This window comes from Colletotrichum chrysophilum (assembly GCF_026319265.1).
Source record: "Colletotrichum chrysophilum strain AFK26 chromosome Unknown scaffold_25, whole genome shotgun sequence".
NCBI classification, from domain to species: Eukaryota; Fungi; Ascomycota; class Sordariomycetes; order Glomerellales; family Glomerellaceae; genus Colletotrichum; species Colletotrichum chrysophilum.
The window spans coordinates 290,268-304,018 of record NW_026517312.1 but is presented as its reverse complement, the minus strand read 5'-3'; the positions used below and the strand labels follow the sequence as shown (position 1 = coordinate 304,018).

Below are 13,751 nucleotides of genomic sequence, written 5' to 3'. Positions count from 1 at the left end.
CTCGCGGCCCGCCGGTATACTGATGGGGAAAGGAGCAGGCTATTTCGAAATTAGGTGTTTCCAACGCAAGCTTGGGCAGTACAGCATCCATATCACCGAAGCCCAAAGTGACGCGGATGATTAAGCCGCCGTTGAAGGGCCCAAAAGCAGACGTATAACACAACAGGAAGCGCGAGAGCAACTCTCGGATAGTAGTCAGCGACGTCATTCAGTTGTGGCCGCATGATCAGCCAAAGGCAGGACGCAGAAAATAAGGCGGGCGCAGGCATTTGATTGGTTGATCAGACAACCCATCTCACGAAAGAGCTCGACGTCACCGTCGCCGGGCATTGAGAGGTTAAGGAACAATCCGTGGCCAATACGGCATAGAGACATCGGCACCAAGAAGTTGCTTGTTGATGATTGATACCATATGGTCATGTTCCAAGTCTGAGAGGTTCTTCTATTCATGACAACTGCCACGCGTCTATCGGAGTGCATGCTTCCATTGATTGCAACCATCGATGCTGGAAACATAGAAAGTCAGTGACTTTTGATTGTGCTGGGCGCACTGATGTTATGTTAATTGTTACTCACGTTAAGCATGCCTGTTTGCAACTCTCGGCCTCCGAAGTAGCAGTCCAGGGCGGACACGGTGTTAAGACCATTGTGAGTACCTTTCAACGGCAACAGAAACATGAGAACTACTTAGTGGGGTTCGGCTGATGAATCATTATTTATCAGAGGGCAGAGATGGGACGGGATTAATCAGGGCGAAGTTGAGGATTTCCTCTGCCCGGCAGGATTGGCAGACGACACCGGGTTTGTCGGTTTGTAGATGAAGACAAACCACTAGGGCCATACTCAGGCAAGATTTAAGCAAGTTTTAGGGGTTCGAAATTTTACCAGCAGTCTATCCTTTATCCAAACTTTACTCAGCAGTCAGACCTCGCCGTGCCACTTTTTATTGCAGCACATTGATTGAGGGAAATTTCTGTGGTTTCGCCTCATAATCAAAAAGAACACCAGAACTGCTCCTACACACGGAACAGCTAGCCACTTGCTGTCCAGGTGCAAACGATCGGAAATGTAGTTCAAGACTTGCCCATCTGATCCGTGCCATGATCGACCCGCAGCATGTCCGACCACGGTCCTGACATGGCGCTCGCTGAGCAAAGCCACGCGAGGTTGGTGCGTCCCATACATCCACATGTACTGACGATATGCCGCAGTCAACATCAACGGCCCCGTAGACCAGAAAACCCTCAAGTACGGGAGAAGTATTCTCTTCGAAGTCGAGCCGCCGCGTCGCTTGGCCTCTCGCAGAGACCACATCAAGAAGTCGGACCCCTTCTCCGCCATGAAGAAGTGGTTGCTTAAACCCGCAGCGCCTCCAGTGGGCGCGAATACAGCTTGTAGACCAAGATGTTGGAGACACATTGTTGCTTCGACAGATCGAGGGTGGACGTCCAGATCAGCATAGATCCCTCCCTCCGCATGTATTACGACCAGACGTGCCAGATCTGCTCTCTGGATATTGTGGTCGTAGGTTTCGTATGTCGGTAACAGCCAGGAGTATTTCGACTTGATGAGGGAAAGGATGTCGTCGTCGGTCCAGATTTTGACTTGGTAGCCCCTTGGTTCGAACATGGACTTCCAAGACTCACGGGAAGCTCTTGCTGGATATGTGCTGACGTCTGTGGTCTTCCATATTTGGTGAATTGTATTTGGAATCGTTTCGTCGAGTTGGCTGTCGTCGATATTCGAAAGTGTCGAAGGAGGGCATTGGTCTAGAACTTCGATCGGCTGGCTTGGGAGACTGAAGTCGTTCGTGTTTGTGTAGCTGAGTTGATGCAGGACGAGGAGTGCTGTGAGCGAAACGATTGTAGCGGCCAAAAGCTTTAAGCAGCTTCCACGTGGAACAGCGACCATTATAAAGACTGAAGGATAAGAATTGACGTTTAAGAAGATGTGGTGATAAAAGAAGGACGGGGTAGTCGTTGATGGCTGAATGTAGATGGGATGCAGTGTAAATTGAAAGGGGTATCTTGATAAAATTCCAAACAACAGAAAGGAAACATGCAAGTTGGCGCTTGCAGGAAAGGTAAGGAACGGGAGTTTAAAGAAGGCAGTGGTCAACCAGGAATTTTAAGAGGGAATTGCAACCATTTCTTGTAGAGTTGTGATCATGAAAGGGAAGTGTCGAACCACTTGCTATCGGAGGGCAAGCTTGATCTGACTTAATATACAGAAGGTAGGACCACGGAACTGACTCTTGAACCACTAAACAGAAACGACCACCCTAAAATCACCTGCCCTATGTTCACGACAACCTTCCGTCTCCGTATGTAATCAGAAATCGCCAACTGACGATCTCTGGACGGAAGGTGGACTTCCAATCATGCAGCAGCACTGGGGCGCAGCTGCCGCAGCCAGGTTCGCTTCACCCACCAACTCGGTCGTGACCATCTGATGGTCAATGCCATCCGAACCCAGGCATCAGCAAAAGGGATCCCGGTGCTGTCAATTCTGAGTGCGAGACCCCTTTACCCACGAGTCAGAATCTAAAATCGACACCCGGTGGAGGTTTGTACCAACATGATCATCTTGATACGAGGTCGGAAGCAGCTGGGTTCTACACTAGCCCTACCGCATCTCGGTAGGTGCCGGAGGATTTGGTTGTCGTAAAAAGTTCCGAGCCAAGTCTTTCGCTTTGTTTCGGGCCTTGATACTGAACATCGTTGGCCACGTACGAAACAGCTAGCGACCGTCTACGCAGTTAGCTCTGAGTTATTTCTTCATGATTGTCATCTATTGGTTCTTTTCGTTTTCAATCCTTGCGAGTATCATTTATCACATTCAATGGTAGCTACAAAATTCATATTGTCTCTACGTACAGTCTTGTAGGTGTCGGAGCTCGGAAGGGCCCCAACTCCATTTTCGTCTGAATTACCCCCTTCCAAACTTTGGAGACCGGAAGATTCCAGGTAGTTGAGACATCCCTGAACAGTTAGTTCATAACGGACACTCGTTGTCTATACTTAGAGTTCGTTGGCCAAGAGCCTCAATCTGCTTAAGGAAAGAATGGCGATACGGAACAGCTTCAGGGTCAAGATTGTTCGCTTCGTAGAAGAAGTTTCCCTTTGGCCAGAATTTGAGCAAGTCGTCCAAACGCTAGTCCCTTGTAAGTCATGGAGTGGTTATTAATATTTTGGTTCTGTGCACCCACATTGTTGTAACGCATGAGCTGAACCCACCACAGGCAGCAACATTTGTCCCCTGCTCAAGGCAGCAGCATTTTGCACCCAATCTCCCTCCAACGTCGAAATAGAGTAATGATGTCGCGATTGACGGGGAATTCGGTCCCCGTACTTTGTGCTGGATTAGTTTACATTCTGCATGCTAATCTCAATAAGTTCTGGCCACAGTAGTCATCCCAGGAAGATATGTACTACCGGAAACCCTCCGTATCACAATCAATTTATTCTCCAGAGGCCGCCAATGATTGTTTCTCACATTTTATTTCGCGGTATCCGGGTCGTTGTCGTTTGCTTTTTCGACTCTCACCTCCCTATGGACCGCTGTCTGAAAATGTCTGAAGGAATTAGACGGAGAGCTGTAGAAAACTCATTCCCGTTTTTTGTAAAGAATTGGTGGCTCTAGGGTCTGTTGCTCCTCTTGACGTTGAGAAGAGTAGGTAAAGGGGGTCATGGCCTAAGCCCGCTTTCTCCTTGGAAATCAAAAGAACACCAATTACTAAACATGTTGAATGGCACCAGTCTTTTGATGAGACCACCTGAAGCTAGCTTTACGGCCCTCTTCTTGGTCGCGTATCGTACTGTCCGAACATTGCACAGGAAAAAGTTCCTGAGGAGTCGAGACTCGATAAGCTCACAAGGGAAGGAACCTGGAAAACAGGACGAAAAGTATCGTAAACACCAATGACACGAATCGTGGCGGCATTCTGACTCAAGAGAAGATGTGGTAAGTAGTAGGCCAAGATGCAGAAAGAAATTTTGGTTTCACTCCGATAAAGCCAGCCCCTGGATATCTAGCCTGCTTGACAAATCTGGACTGAACAGCAGATGTGGCTCCTGAAATAACGATGTGGTCTTGATCGCAGCTGATCGAAAGAGCTGTAATGTGAAGTGTCGCATTAGATGAGAGAAAATGTGTATTTACACACTTCGAAATATGATAATCATGGCTGGAATATTCGAGGGAGGGCATGACTGGCTCTCCCGGTCGACCGGCAACTTCACTCATATGGCTAGTCCATTCCATGGAACCTTGCATACTTATGTCCAACCTATCAAAGTCTGTCGCAATGATTATGATAAGGTGCGACTTGTATTAATTTGGAAAAAGCACCTAAACGGCGTGGCTTTAACGCATCCAGCGCCGGCTTGGCTGGGGTTGGCAGGGGATATTACCCCGTTTGCCAAATTCACCTGTTCGACACGCTTATCTTTTCCCCCCTCCTCCTTGCTGCATTGTTGACTAATCGTGGACAAGAGACCACATGATCAGACTGACTCGAAAGGCCCCAGATATCTTTCGGCATGAGAAATGGGGTATCCCTTGGGAGGGAGATGTCGGCATCACACAAGTTAGCCTAGAGGGCGATCCATATCGGAAGCCTGGAAGGCTTATCCCACAACCCGAACACTGAGTTTTATCGCAAAGTAATGAAGAGAGAATGAATTTTGCCTTGTTCATAGCCAATTGGCTTCCGCACTTCAAAAAGAAATCCTTCCAGGCGCGCGCCTCATGGGCTTTCCGCATTACCTAACAGACTGACGAGCTGTCGGCTTTTCACCGTCCCAACTCCCGGATGAGGCTTTTTAACCATGTCCACGGAAAGTTTGAACGGGCTTTTGACAGCTCAGGGGGCGCTCCTAACTTGTAAGTCTCTCCAGTGTGATAAAATGGACGCCATTGCTTTCAGGACTCGTCTTCTTCTTCCCTTGCCGCCAGTTCGTGCATAGGTCCGCGCACGATGTTCGAGATTTGAATGATGGCTGAGATGTTGTGTTTGAGACCGTTCACAGCGAACACGCTCACATCCCATGGTGCTCGCTCTCAACAGCCCTGGCATGTGTGACATACGGCTTGGCTGGGCCAGAAGCAAGGTATCGTTCCATCTTCCACTTACTTCCCATAATACTGACTCTCCTTTTCCCTGAGCCGGCTAGCACGAACGACCACAGTACATGTGTCATGAGCGTCGATGTCCATGGCAGAACGCAAACTGGAGACGAGAACTTCAAAATCAAGATGATACTGGGCAAAGCGAGAGGTTAGGGACGTCACTGAGGTCATGGGTGAATGCCTGGGAATATCCAAATAAGCCGATAAAGTCGACAGACAAGAGCTTTTATGAAGCATATTTCTATCCAAGCGGAAGGATCGAAGGTGAGAGACTCTTTAGGTCTTTTTGTAAGCGAGTTCTCGAGACCAAAAAGTTTGGATCCATTGAAAGGCAGAAATACTCAAAGGGCAAGAGCAAACTAGTTGGTTCCTGCCTGTATCTTCTCTTCTAGAGCTCGGCCCCCTTTTTTCTTTTTTCTTTTTTGTCCTCTTTTTCTTCGCTCGTTTCTGATTGCCGAGGTTTTTCGTCCATCTTCACCTTCACCACACACTTCCGCATCTGTACCCAAAAGTCACACCGCGCAACCTCGATCAAAATGGAGGTTGATGACGACGACAGTATGGTTAGCGACAACTTCGGCAGTATTACCACTCATAACGATGACAATACTGTGGCCAACATCGCTGCCGATGGCGATGTTATCATGGTCGTTGGTCCAGAAAAGAAAGAATTTCGACTCCATTCCTTCTTTTTGAAGACCACTTCTAAGGTCTTCAAAGCCATGCTGGGTCCCAATTTCGCCGAGGGTCAGCAACTCAACGCCAACGAGGCTAAAGGCAATCGTGCGCCGGTCAAGATTGACCTCCCAGAGGACGACGTCAACAGCATGGGTTTCATCTTCAGAGCCATTCATCATCATTTTGACGCCTTCCATAACGCCAAGGGCATTCCTTTCTTCGAGATTCTGGTCGTGGCCGACAAGTATGACCTGATTCATGCTATTAAGCACGCATTTCATCATGCGTTAGCTGCCGCTTTTGGAAAAGAAGACATCCTGAAGAAGATGCTGGGCGTGAAGCTCTGGAAATTCACCATGGCTGCAGCTTTCGTCAAGGACGCTACTGCCTTCAACACTGCTACGCGCATTTTTGTTCTGCACTGGGAACATGGATTCCTCGATTTTGCCAAGCAGTGGTACTTCAACGAGGTGTTTGCATTCCACGTATGCGGTAAGTGAGTTCCATTTGACCAGATTTTAGATCAAGGGCTGATTCGTTGCTTCCCCAGCTGCTCTTGAAAGAAATCGCTCTGATTGCAGACAAGAAGCAATGGTAGAGTTGCTCTTCGCATGCAAACGCGAATCAGACCGGCCGAGGCTCGAGATCAAGTACAATATTGGGGTGTCCGACCCCTACCACTTCATTGAAAGCAGTGTGAGTCGTCAGCTAGACCTCATTAAAGGCTGCGTCGAATATCAAAAAGGTGGAAGACACACCAACGATGAAAATCAATACTGGATGGATATTCTAAAGGAAGATGCAGGATTGCACCTGGCTCTTTTCATCTGAGATGACACACCTCTGGCTACCGAATCAGAAATGTCGACGGTCATTGGCGAAGGGAATTGGCGAAGGACAAGTCATAGCAACAGTGACCTTAGAACAGGGAGACTAGAAATCCAGGGAAGGGACCTCAGACTGTAAATTTGGCAAGAGAGCGGCTTGAGAGAAGGTTTTGGTTACTTAGATCCACGAAGACGAACTCTCCATGATATCAAGCAAGAATCTGGTCTCTATTCTTGATTAGAGAAATACAGGGCCGCTAGAAAAGAAATTTATCAGCCGCATGTGCTTAATCTGTCTTGCAAACACAATCTGCGACGCCATCAGAAGCAGACGTGCTGTCAACAACTTCAGCGATAGAGGTCTGGCCACCAAAGCGAATTCTGAAGAGGTCAACAAATGTTATTGATGGGCAAATCTCTATCAAAGCGAGATAGTCGGATTTCGAATTCCTTTTGTTTCGTTTCTTTCTCTTTCCCAGTTCTGGAGCCTTGGATCTCTCTGATTCCGTTGTTCAGAGGGTAGCGAGGTGGTTCGTTCGGGAGGGAAAGAGCTAGCTGAGGTAGTTGGTTCTTGCCTTGCCTTGCTACAACTTTCAACTTCACCCTCACCTCGCCCTCCTCGCTTAAATGCAGCCGCCCAGAAAGCATTTTTCGTCCACCTTCTTAGCTCAACAAAACCTCCGCCATCGCTAGCCAAAAAAAGCATCACTGACATCGACCAACATGGAAGTCGACGACGATGCCAGCATAGTAAGCGACGATACAAACGCCATCAACAACATCGCTCCAGATGGCGACGTTATTATGGTGATCGGCCCTAAGGACAAGGAATTTCGACTTCATTCGCAGATCCTGAAGGCTGCTTCCAAGGTCTTCAAAGCTATGCTCGGCCCAAACTTTGCCGAAGGCCAGCAGCTCCTCAACAATAGAATTCACAACGACCCAGTCAAGATCGACCTTCCCGAGGACGACGCATACAGCATGGGTATCCTTTTTGAGCTCATTCATTATCGACATGACGTTCTTTCTAGTGCCGACGCTGACATAGTTTTCGACGTTGCGCTGGCTGCCGACAAGTATGATCTGATCTGTGCCGTCAAGTACCCGATCACCGAAGCGATGGATCGTATCGTGTTCACCGACGATGAAAGAGGCGAAGAGGAGTCCATGTGGAAGCTAGCTATTGCTGCTTCAATGTTCGATTATGACCCCAGCTTCAAGAAGGCCACTCAGGCGCTAGTTTCGTTGTCTTTGCATGGATACATTCGGTTGGCCGACTTATGGTACCAGGACCAGATCTTCGCACTTCGCCTATGCGGTCAGTCTCAATAGAATTCCTTCGAAAATTGTATATTTGCTAATGTCAAGGGTATTTCAGGCCTTCTCGAAGACCAACGAGCAGAGCTAAGACGGATGGTGATGAGCAAGCTTCTGGCTGTCTGTGCGTGGTACAACGATGAAGACAACGACCAGACGCAAAGGACATTTGGCTCAACCATCCTGAGATTCGATATCAAGATGGATGCTCCCGAGTACTTTGCCCATTCAGACTTGCAGGGAGTTCTTGATGCCATAGAATCTTCTGATTATTTCAACCAATTCCGCGAGAATGCTCAACGAGAGAACGACAGAAGCACCAAATGGATTGGAAGAACCGTTAAAAAGGCTGGGCTGAATTTGTCCGATGTGCGTGCCTGATGGGCATGCTAGGTATCCAACATGGGCCGAGGAAAGACAAGCGAAAGGGAATAGCTTGGGAACTTGGTTAGCCAAAGGATAGATGGATCTGTCCAAGCACGAACACGTGCAATTCGAGTGGAACTTTTAGACGATGACACTGCAAAACAATTGACCTCATCTACCACCAATGCATTCGTTCAGAAGAATCTATCCACCACAGCGAATTGTGAGGAAATCAATAAGTTCTGTTGATTAAAAAGTCTTCATCAAAGTGAGAGGCTCAGGGTTTCTCTCTGTCTCCTTCCTTGAATATCGGGCCGCCCTGACTCCATTATTCAAAGAGTAGCGAGGTCAAACGCCTCACAAGGAAAGAGCTATGTAGTTGGTTCTTGCCTTGGCCACTACTTTCAACTACAACCTCACCACACCTTCCTCGCTTAATTACAGCCGCTCGTCAATTTCAACCCCGTCACTACTCCTGCGAAACTTTCGGCACCGCCATTCAAACGAGACGCTCCATACGCCAAACAAAAATGGAGGTCGACGACGATGCCAGCATGGCCCAAAATAATGCGAGTACCGCTAGCGATGATGCTAGCAAGATCATCGACGTCGCTGCCGATGGCGACATCATCATGATCGTTGGTTCCGACAAAAGAAAGTTCCGAATCCACTCTGTCATGCTCAAGTCCGCGTCCAAGGTCTTCAAAGCCATGCTGGGTCCTAATTTTGCAGAGGGCCGACGACTCCGGAACAATGGCCACCACGGCGATATCACTAAGATCGAGCTACCAGAAGACAACGACGGTGGTATGAGCGCCATATTCCATCTTCTTCATCATCGTGTGGAAAAATTACCGGACCCTATGCCTGCCGCTGTCTTTTACCAACTTGGTATTGCCGCCGACAAGTACGATCTGGTCTCAACCCTGAAGTACACTATCACCGGCGCCATCTATCGGGCCATCAATGACGGCAGAGAGTTGAAAGACATGAGGATGCTTGATGTCTGGTATCTGGCCATTACTTCAGCTTGCTTCGACGACGCTGCCAACTTTGCCACACTCACTCACGTCTTGGTCTGGTATTGTGACACCCACTTCGTCCACTTGGCTGAGGAAGCAGCCACTGATGACTCGTTCGCATACCGTTTATGTGGTAATTCTCTTGCTTGAATCATTCAAACAGAACGTATGTGGTACTGACAAGCTTTTGAAATAGGTCTTCTTGAAATGAAACGCTCAACTATTCGTTCGGAGATGCAGCACAAAGTTCTGGCCGTGTGTTCCTGTAAGGACGAAGGTAGAATCCTTACCACGATCAAATGGGGCTATAGCGATGACGACGAGTACGACATGGCGAAGTGCATGTCAAGGGGAAGCTTACACACGATGTGGAAGTATATCAACGATGCGGAACTGAACCTCGAATTCATGGATGACTTTGATCCAAATTCTTCTAAGTGGTGGCCTTGGATCGAAGGTATCCGCAAAGATGGAAAGATGTTGCTGAAAGACACGCGCAAGCCTCAAGCCGAGAATGTTGTTGGTACGCAACGCCCCTGAAGATGGTTCGGCTCGGAAGACTTGGACGAGATCGCGTCGAAAAGGGAAACACGGAGAGAGAGACAGACGAGACGGGCTGAGTGGATGTACACAACTTAGAGACGTGCGACCGCCATGATAACGAAACCCAGATAAATACTAGCCCGCGAACTACGGATACACACACACGCTGCATTGTCAATTGTCTTTAAGCGAATTTGACACGCGCATACACTATATTCCTAGCTCTTATATCGGTGACCTGACCATGCCCGTTGCCGCGTTCCAGTCTCTTTGAAAGTCTGATCATGCTAAAGAATTGGGAGAGAGTGCTTGATCACCGTGTGACGTTGTTACAGACGCAAGGTGGTGAAATGCCTAAGCGATTCCAACCGAATTGAGTTCAGTTCAGAAGACGGCGCGTCCACCCCTTTTCTGCTCGCGAAAGAATGCTGCTCAACTCAACGTCATCGCAGCCTCAAACCCCATAGCTCCTGCAAGACGGACAAAAAAGACTTGAAACGTTCTTCTGGGTCGAGCTAGCCCAACCAAGCCGAGCTGGAGACCGAACGCAAGGTTCAAACATCCGGAGTGAGCTCGAGCCACCACACTTCCTCCTCTTCGCCGAGCACCGCCTCCTGTGGCTGCTCTCCAAGAACGATCACGAGAAGAAGGGCGGCGGCAATTGACAGCCGTCGACCGTGACTCGAAACCTGGGGAAAAAATCAAACCAATCTCATCCTCCTCCGATCGGAGCACGGAGCACGCAGCCAAGGGGCAGACTCGAGCTGAATGCACTCTGAAAGCTTCACCGCCTCCAGCAGGGCGCGTATGCCGGACGCACGGCACCAATGCAGAATCAAGAGATGAAAATCTCAACCACAGCCTCACCATCCCCCGACTCCAATCGGGCCAGGACCAAGGAGCTGGGGAAACCCGGCCAGCGACCAGCACCCAGAACGCGTCCTCTCGCAAAACAAGCCTCGGCACTGACGACATTCACCCCAATCCTTCCAATCCCCAACCTTCCTTCCCAAACGTTCACTCCGCGCAGCTGAGTCGGGGGAAACACCACCAAGGAATTCTTGCTTGCGCCCGGCGTCTCATCGGACCCCGGGAGACCTGGGTCTTCCCTGGCAGCGAGGAGGATGCGGAGGAGCAAACCATGGTGCTTACCAGACAGGACCAAGCAAGGCCCAGAAAAACCCTGACCGACTCTTGAACTGCCACCCGAGGAGGGGAGAAGGTCGCGTTTGAAGGGAGGGGGAAAAGCCTAAACGGTGGCGATGGCTATGGTGCAAGTAGTGAAAGGACAACAAAACACACAACACACATTGCGCAGCTCCATCTCAGCCTCACATCAGATAAGAGCGGCCTCCCACAACAACAGAATCTCCGTCGGTTCATCAGTGCTGCCTCCCCCAGACTCACACTGAGACCGCCCTCCCATCCCCTCCCAGACCTACCGAAGAATGGACAGCCCGCTGAGCAAAAACATGACAATCGACAAGCCCAACATGGTGACGACAACGACAACGACGACGGCGTCGGAAAAGTTCTTCGAGGTGCGCTCGCCGGCCAGCTTCGCGGCGCGGATGTGGTCGCGCACGGCGCACAGCGGCGTGCCCGTCGTGCCGGACGGCGACGTGATCCTCGTCGTCGGGCTGGGCGACGAGACGGCGGAGCTGCGCGTGGACTCGCTCATCCTGAAGCGCGCGTCGCGGGTGTTTGGCGCGATGCTCGGCCCCCGCTTCAAGGAGGGCCAGAGGCTGCTCGACCGCAACGGCGGCGCCTCGTCCGAGCCCGTCAAGATCAACCTGCCCGACGAGGACCCGGAGATCATGGAGCTCATTCTGAACATCCTGCACCACCAGAACTCGCGGGTGTGTCAGATGGCGGCGGCGGATTCGATCTTGGAGGTGGCTGTCGTGGCGGATAAGTATGACCTGGTTGATGCGCTCAAGTACGCGTCGCAGACGATGTTGCATTACCACGAGCCGTCGATTGAGCATTTGACTGTCGGGGACCTGTGGCGGTTGGGGCTGGCGGCGGGCTTGCTGAATGAGGGCAAGGCATTTGAGAAGGTGACGCGGATGCTGGTATGGAATCATACGGTGCCGTATATACAGCTCGTGGACGCGGAAGATGTGGTCGACATTGAGTTCGCGCTGCGGATGTGCTGTGAGTTTGAAAAGAGCACTTGCTCATGAGATGCTTAGATGCTGACCATAAGTTACAGATCTGTTGGAGAAGGAGAGGCAAGACTTGAAGACGTCTTTGCTGCAGCATCTACTGCCGATCATTTCCACTGGGAATCAGCTGCGCCTGGTTGAAATCAAGGTGGACTCGGCGGAACACTTCGACGCGTGGCCGGAGTTGATGAAGCTGTTCGGGGCCAGTCTCAATGAGATGACCCGGTTCGCCGAGGGACTCGTCCTGGCGGACCGAAGCCGCCGCGCCGCGGGGCCCAACTCGGACTTCATGAGGCACTTCAGGAGTCGGGGTGGGATACGTCTGGAGGACGCGCGGAAAGGGCGCGACTGATGAGATTGATGACGGGGGAGGGGGGAATAATAGACCACGGCGCCAATGAAATATGCACTTGCTTCCTCATCTCGTCTGCCCAAACCGTCATCCAAAAAGTGCATATGAGATGAAAAAGTAAGCAGTGAGAAAGAGAGCGGTTAATATCTTGATTTTCCTTGTCAGTAAAAGTTGCACGGACGACTTAGCTCAGGGCTCGCTCAGTCCGTTCTAGAACAATTGTCGAGATGGCTCCCGTTAAGCTCTTTTTTCATCGATCGTCGTCTAGTTTGAATCGGCCGTGGGATCCAGTTACATGGGTTTGGCAAGGTGACATTGAAGGCCAAGTCTAAATGTTACCTGGGGCTAGGGAAGCTAGGAACGCCAGGGAGCAAGCCACAAAGCGACAGCCGAGGCACAACAGACGTGGCTTCGGAGCTTTATAGATTAGATTCGGTCAAACGCCGACGGACAGGCGTGACCCTTGCCGAGGAGGATTGCAGACGGGCCCCGTTCCGCGCAGGCCTGCAATCGCCGTAAATACCATTCGCGCAAGTCCGGTCTGCCAAGGCGCTGGTTACGTTGGGCTGTCGTCCGGCCGAGGCACAGATGCAGTGAGAGAGGAAAAAGTTGATAAGCAAAAAGTGGACTCAGGACGGGTCACATATCTTTTGCGAAAGGTTTTGCTCGTTGCCGGTCGAATAGGAAGCGCAAATGACCCTGGATAGCTCCAGAATTTATGGGCTGACCAGGTGCGGAAGTTGGCATGGCGGAGCAGTCCAGGCAGGTCTGGCAGTTCAGGCTCGACGAAGGCAATTTCCAGAGATTTTCGCAAGAGCCGACGGCTCGGGAGCCAAGTCTAGCCAGTCGTGCAGGGGTTCTCCTGGGCCGCGGTCGCTTGGTCACCACTGGCCAGCAGGGTAATTTGGCAGCTGGACTTTGTTCGATCTTGGGAAAAGAAAGGACTGGAGGCTCGAATCGGTCCCGATGATGGATCGGCTCCGAAAGAGAGGGGCTCGTTGTTGATGGCCGGATCGAAAGACCGAATGCCTCCTCGATGACAAAAACAAAACCAATCGAATAAGCAATGTAGCACACCGACGCTAAAATCGCTAGAACAGGTAACAGATTCATCGCCGAATGAATGGTTCTGCCAGTTGATTGTCCACGGGTCGCGCGCTCGCGCACTATTGGCGAGGTCTCGGCCGACGCGCCGGGAGGCTCAGCCCAAGGTGCGCCAATCTCTGAAGCGGGCTCCCCAGAAAGGCATTCCAGTGTTGTTGGTTCGTTCGTGACGGGCATTGCATTCAACCTGCATCAGCCTCTTATCGGGCGGCATGACGATCCTTCCCATCCATCTGTCCAGATC

General features: G+C 50.6%; 4 protein-coding genes across 4 annotated transcripts; all 4 read left to right on the top strand.

Annotated features, from left to right (window-relative positions):
• Positions 1 to 5,666: 5,666 nt before the first annotated feature.
• On the top strand, positions 5,667 to 6,308 carry COL26b_004248 (uncharacterized protein; the record flags this gene model as incomplete). Its single annotated transcript, XM_053177128.1, has 1 exon — positions 5,667 to 6,308. The coding sequence occupies one exon, from the start codon at positions 5,667 to 5,669 to the stop codon at positions 6,306 to 6,308; it is 642 nt and encodes a 213-aa protein (XP_053038964.1).
• A 1,050-nt stretch (positions 6,309 to 7,358) lies between these two features.
• On the top strand, positions 7,359 to 8,333 carry COL26b_004247 (uncharacterized protein; the record flags this gene model as incomplete). Its single annotated transcript, XM_053177127.1, has 2 exons — positions 7,359 to 7,953; positions 8,014 to 8,333. The coding sequence occupies 2 exons, from the start codon at positions 7,359 to 7,361 to the stop codon at positions 8,331 to 8,333; spliced, it is 915 nt and encodes a 304-aa protein (XP_053038963.1).
• Positions 8,334 to 8,848: 515 nt separating this feature from the next.
• On the top strand, positions 8,849 to 9,880 carry COL26b_004246 (uncharacterized protein; the record flags this gene model as incomplete). The annotated part of the gene is made up of 2 exons (XM_053177126.1): positions 8,849 to 9,453; positions 9,652 to 9,880. 2 exons carry the CDS (start codon positions 8,849 to 8,851, stop codon positions 9,878 to 9,880), a joined length of 834 nt encoding a protein of 277 aa, XP_053038962.1.
• Positions 9,881 to 11,355: 1,475 nt separating this feature from the next.
• Positions 11,356 to 12,403, top strand: COL26b_004245 (uncharacterized protein; the record flags this gene model as incomplete). Its single annotated transcript, XM_053177125.1, has 2 exons — positions 11,356 to 12,040; positions 12,099 to 12,403. The coding sequence occupies 2 exons, from the start codon at positions 11,356 to 11,358 to the stop codon at positions 12,401 to 12,403; spliced, it is 990 nt and encodes a 329-aa protein (XP_053038961.1).
• Between the last annotated feature and the right edge of the window lie 1,348 nt (positions 12,404 to 13,751).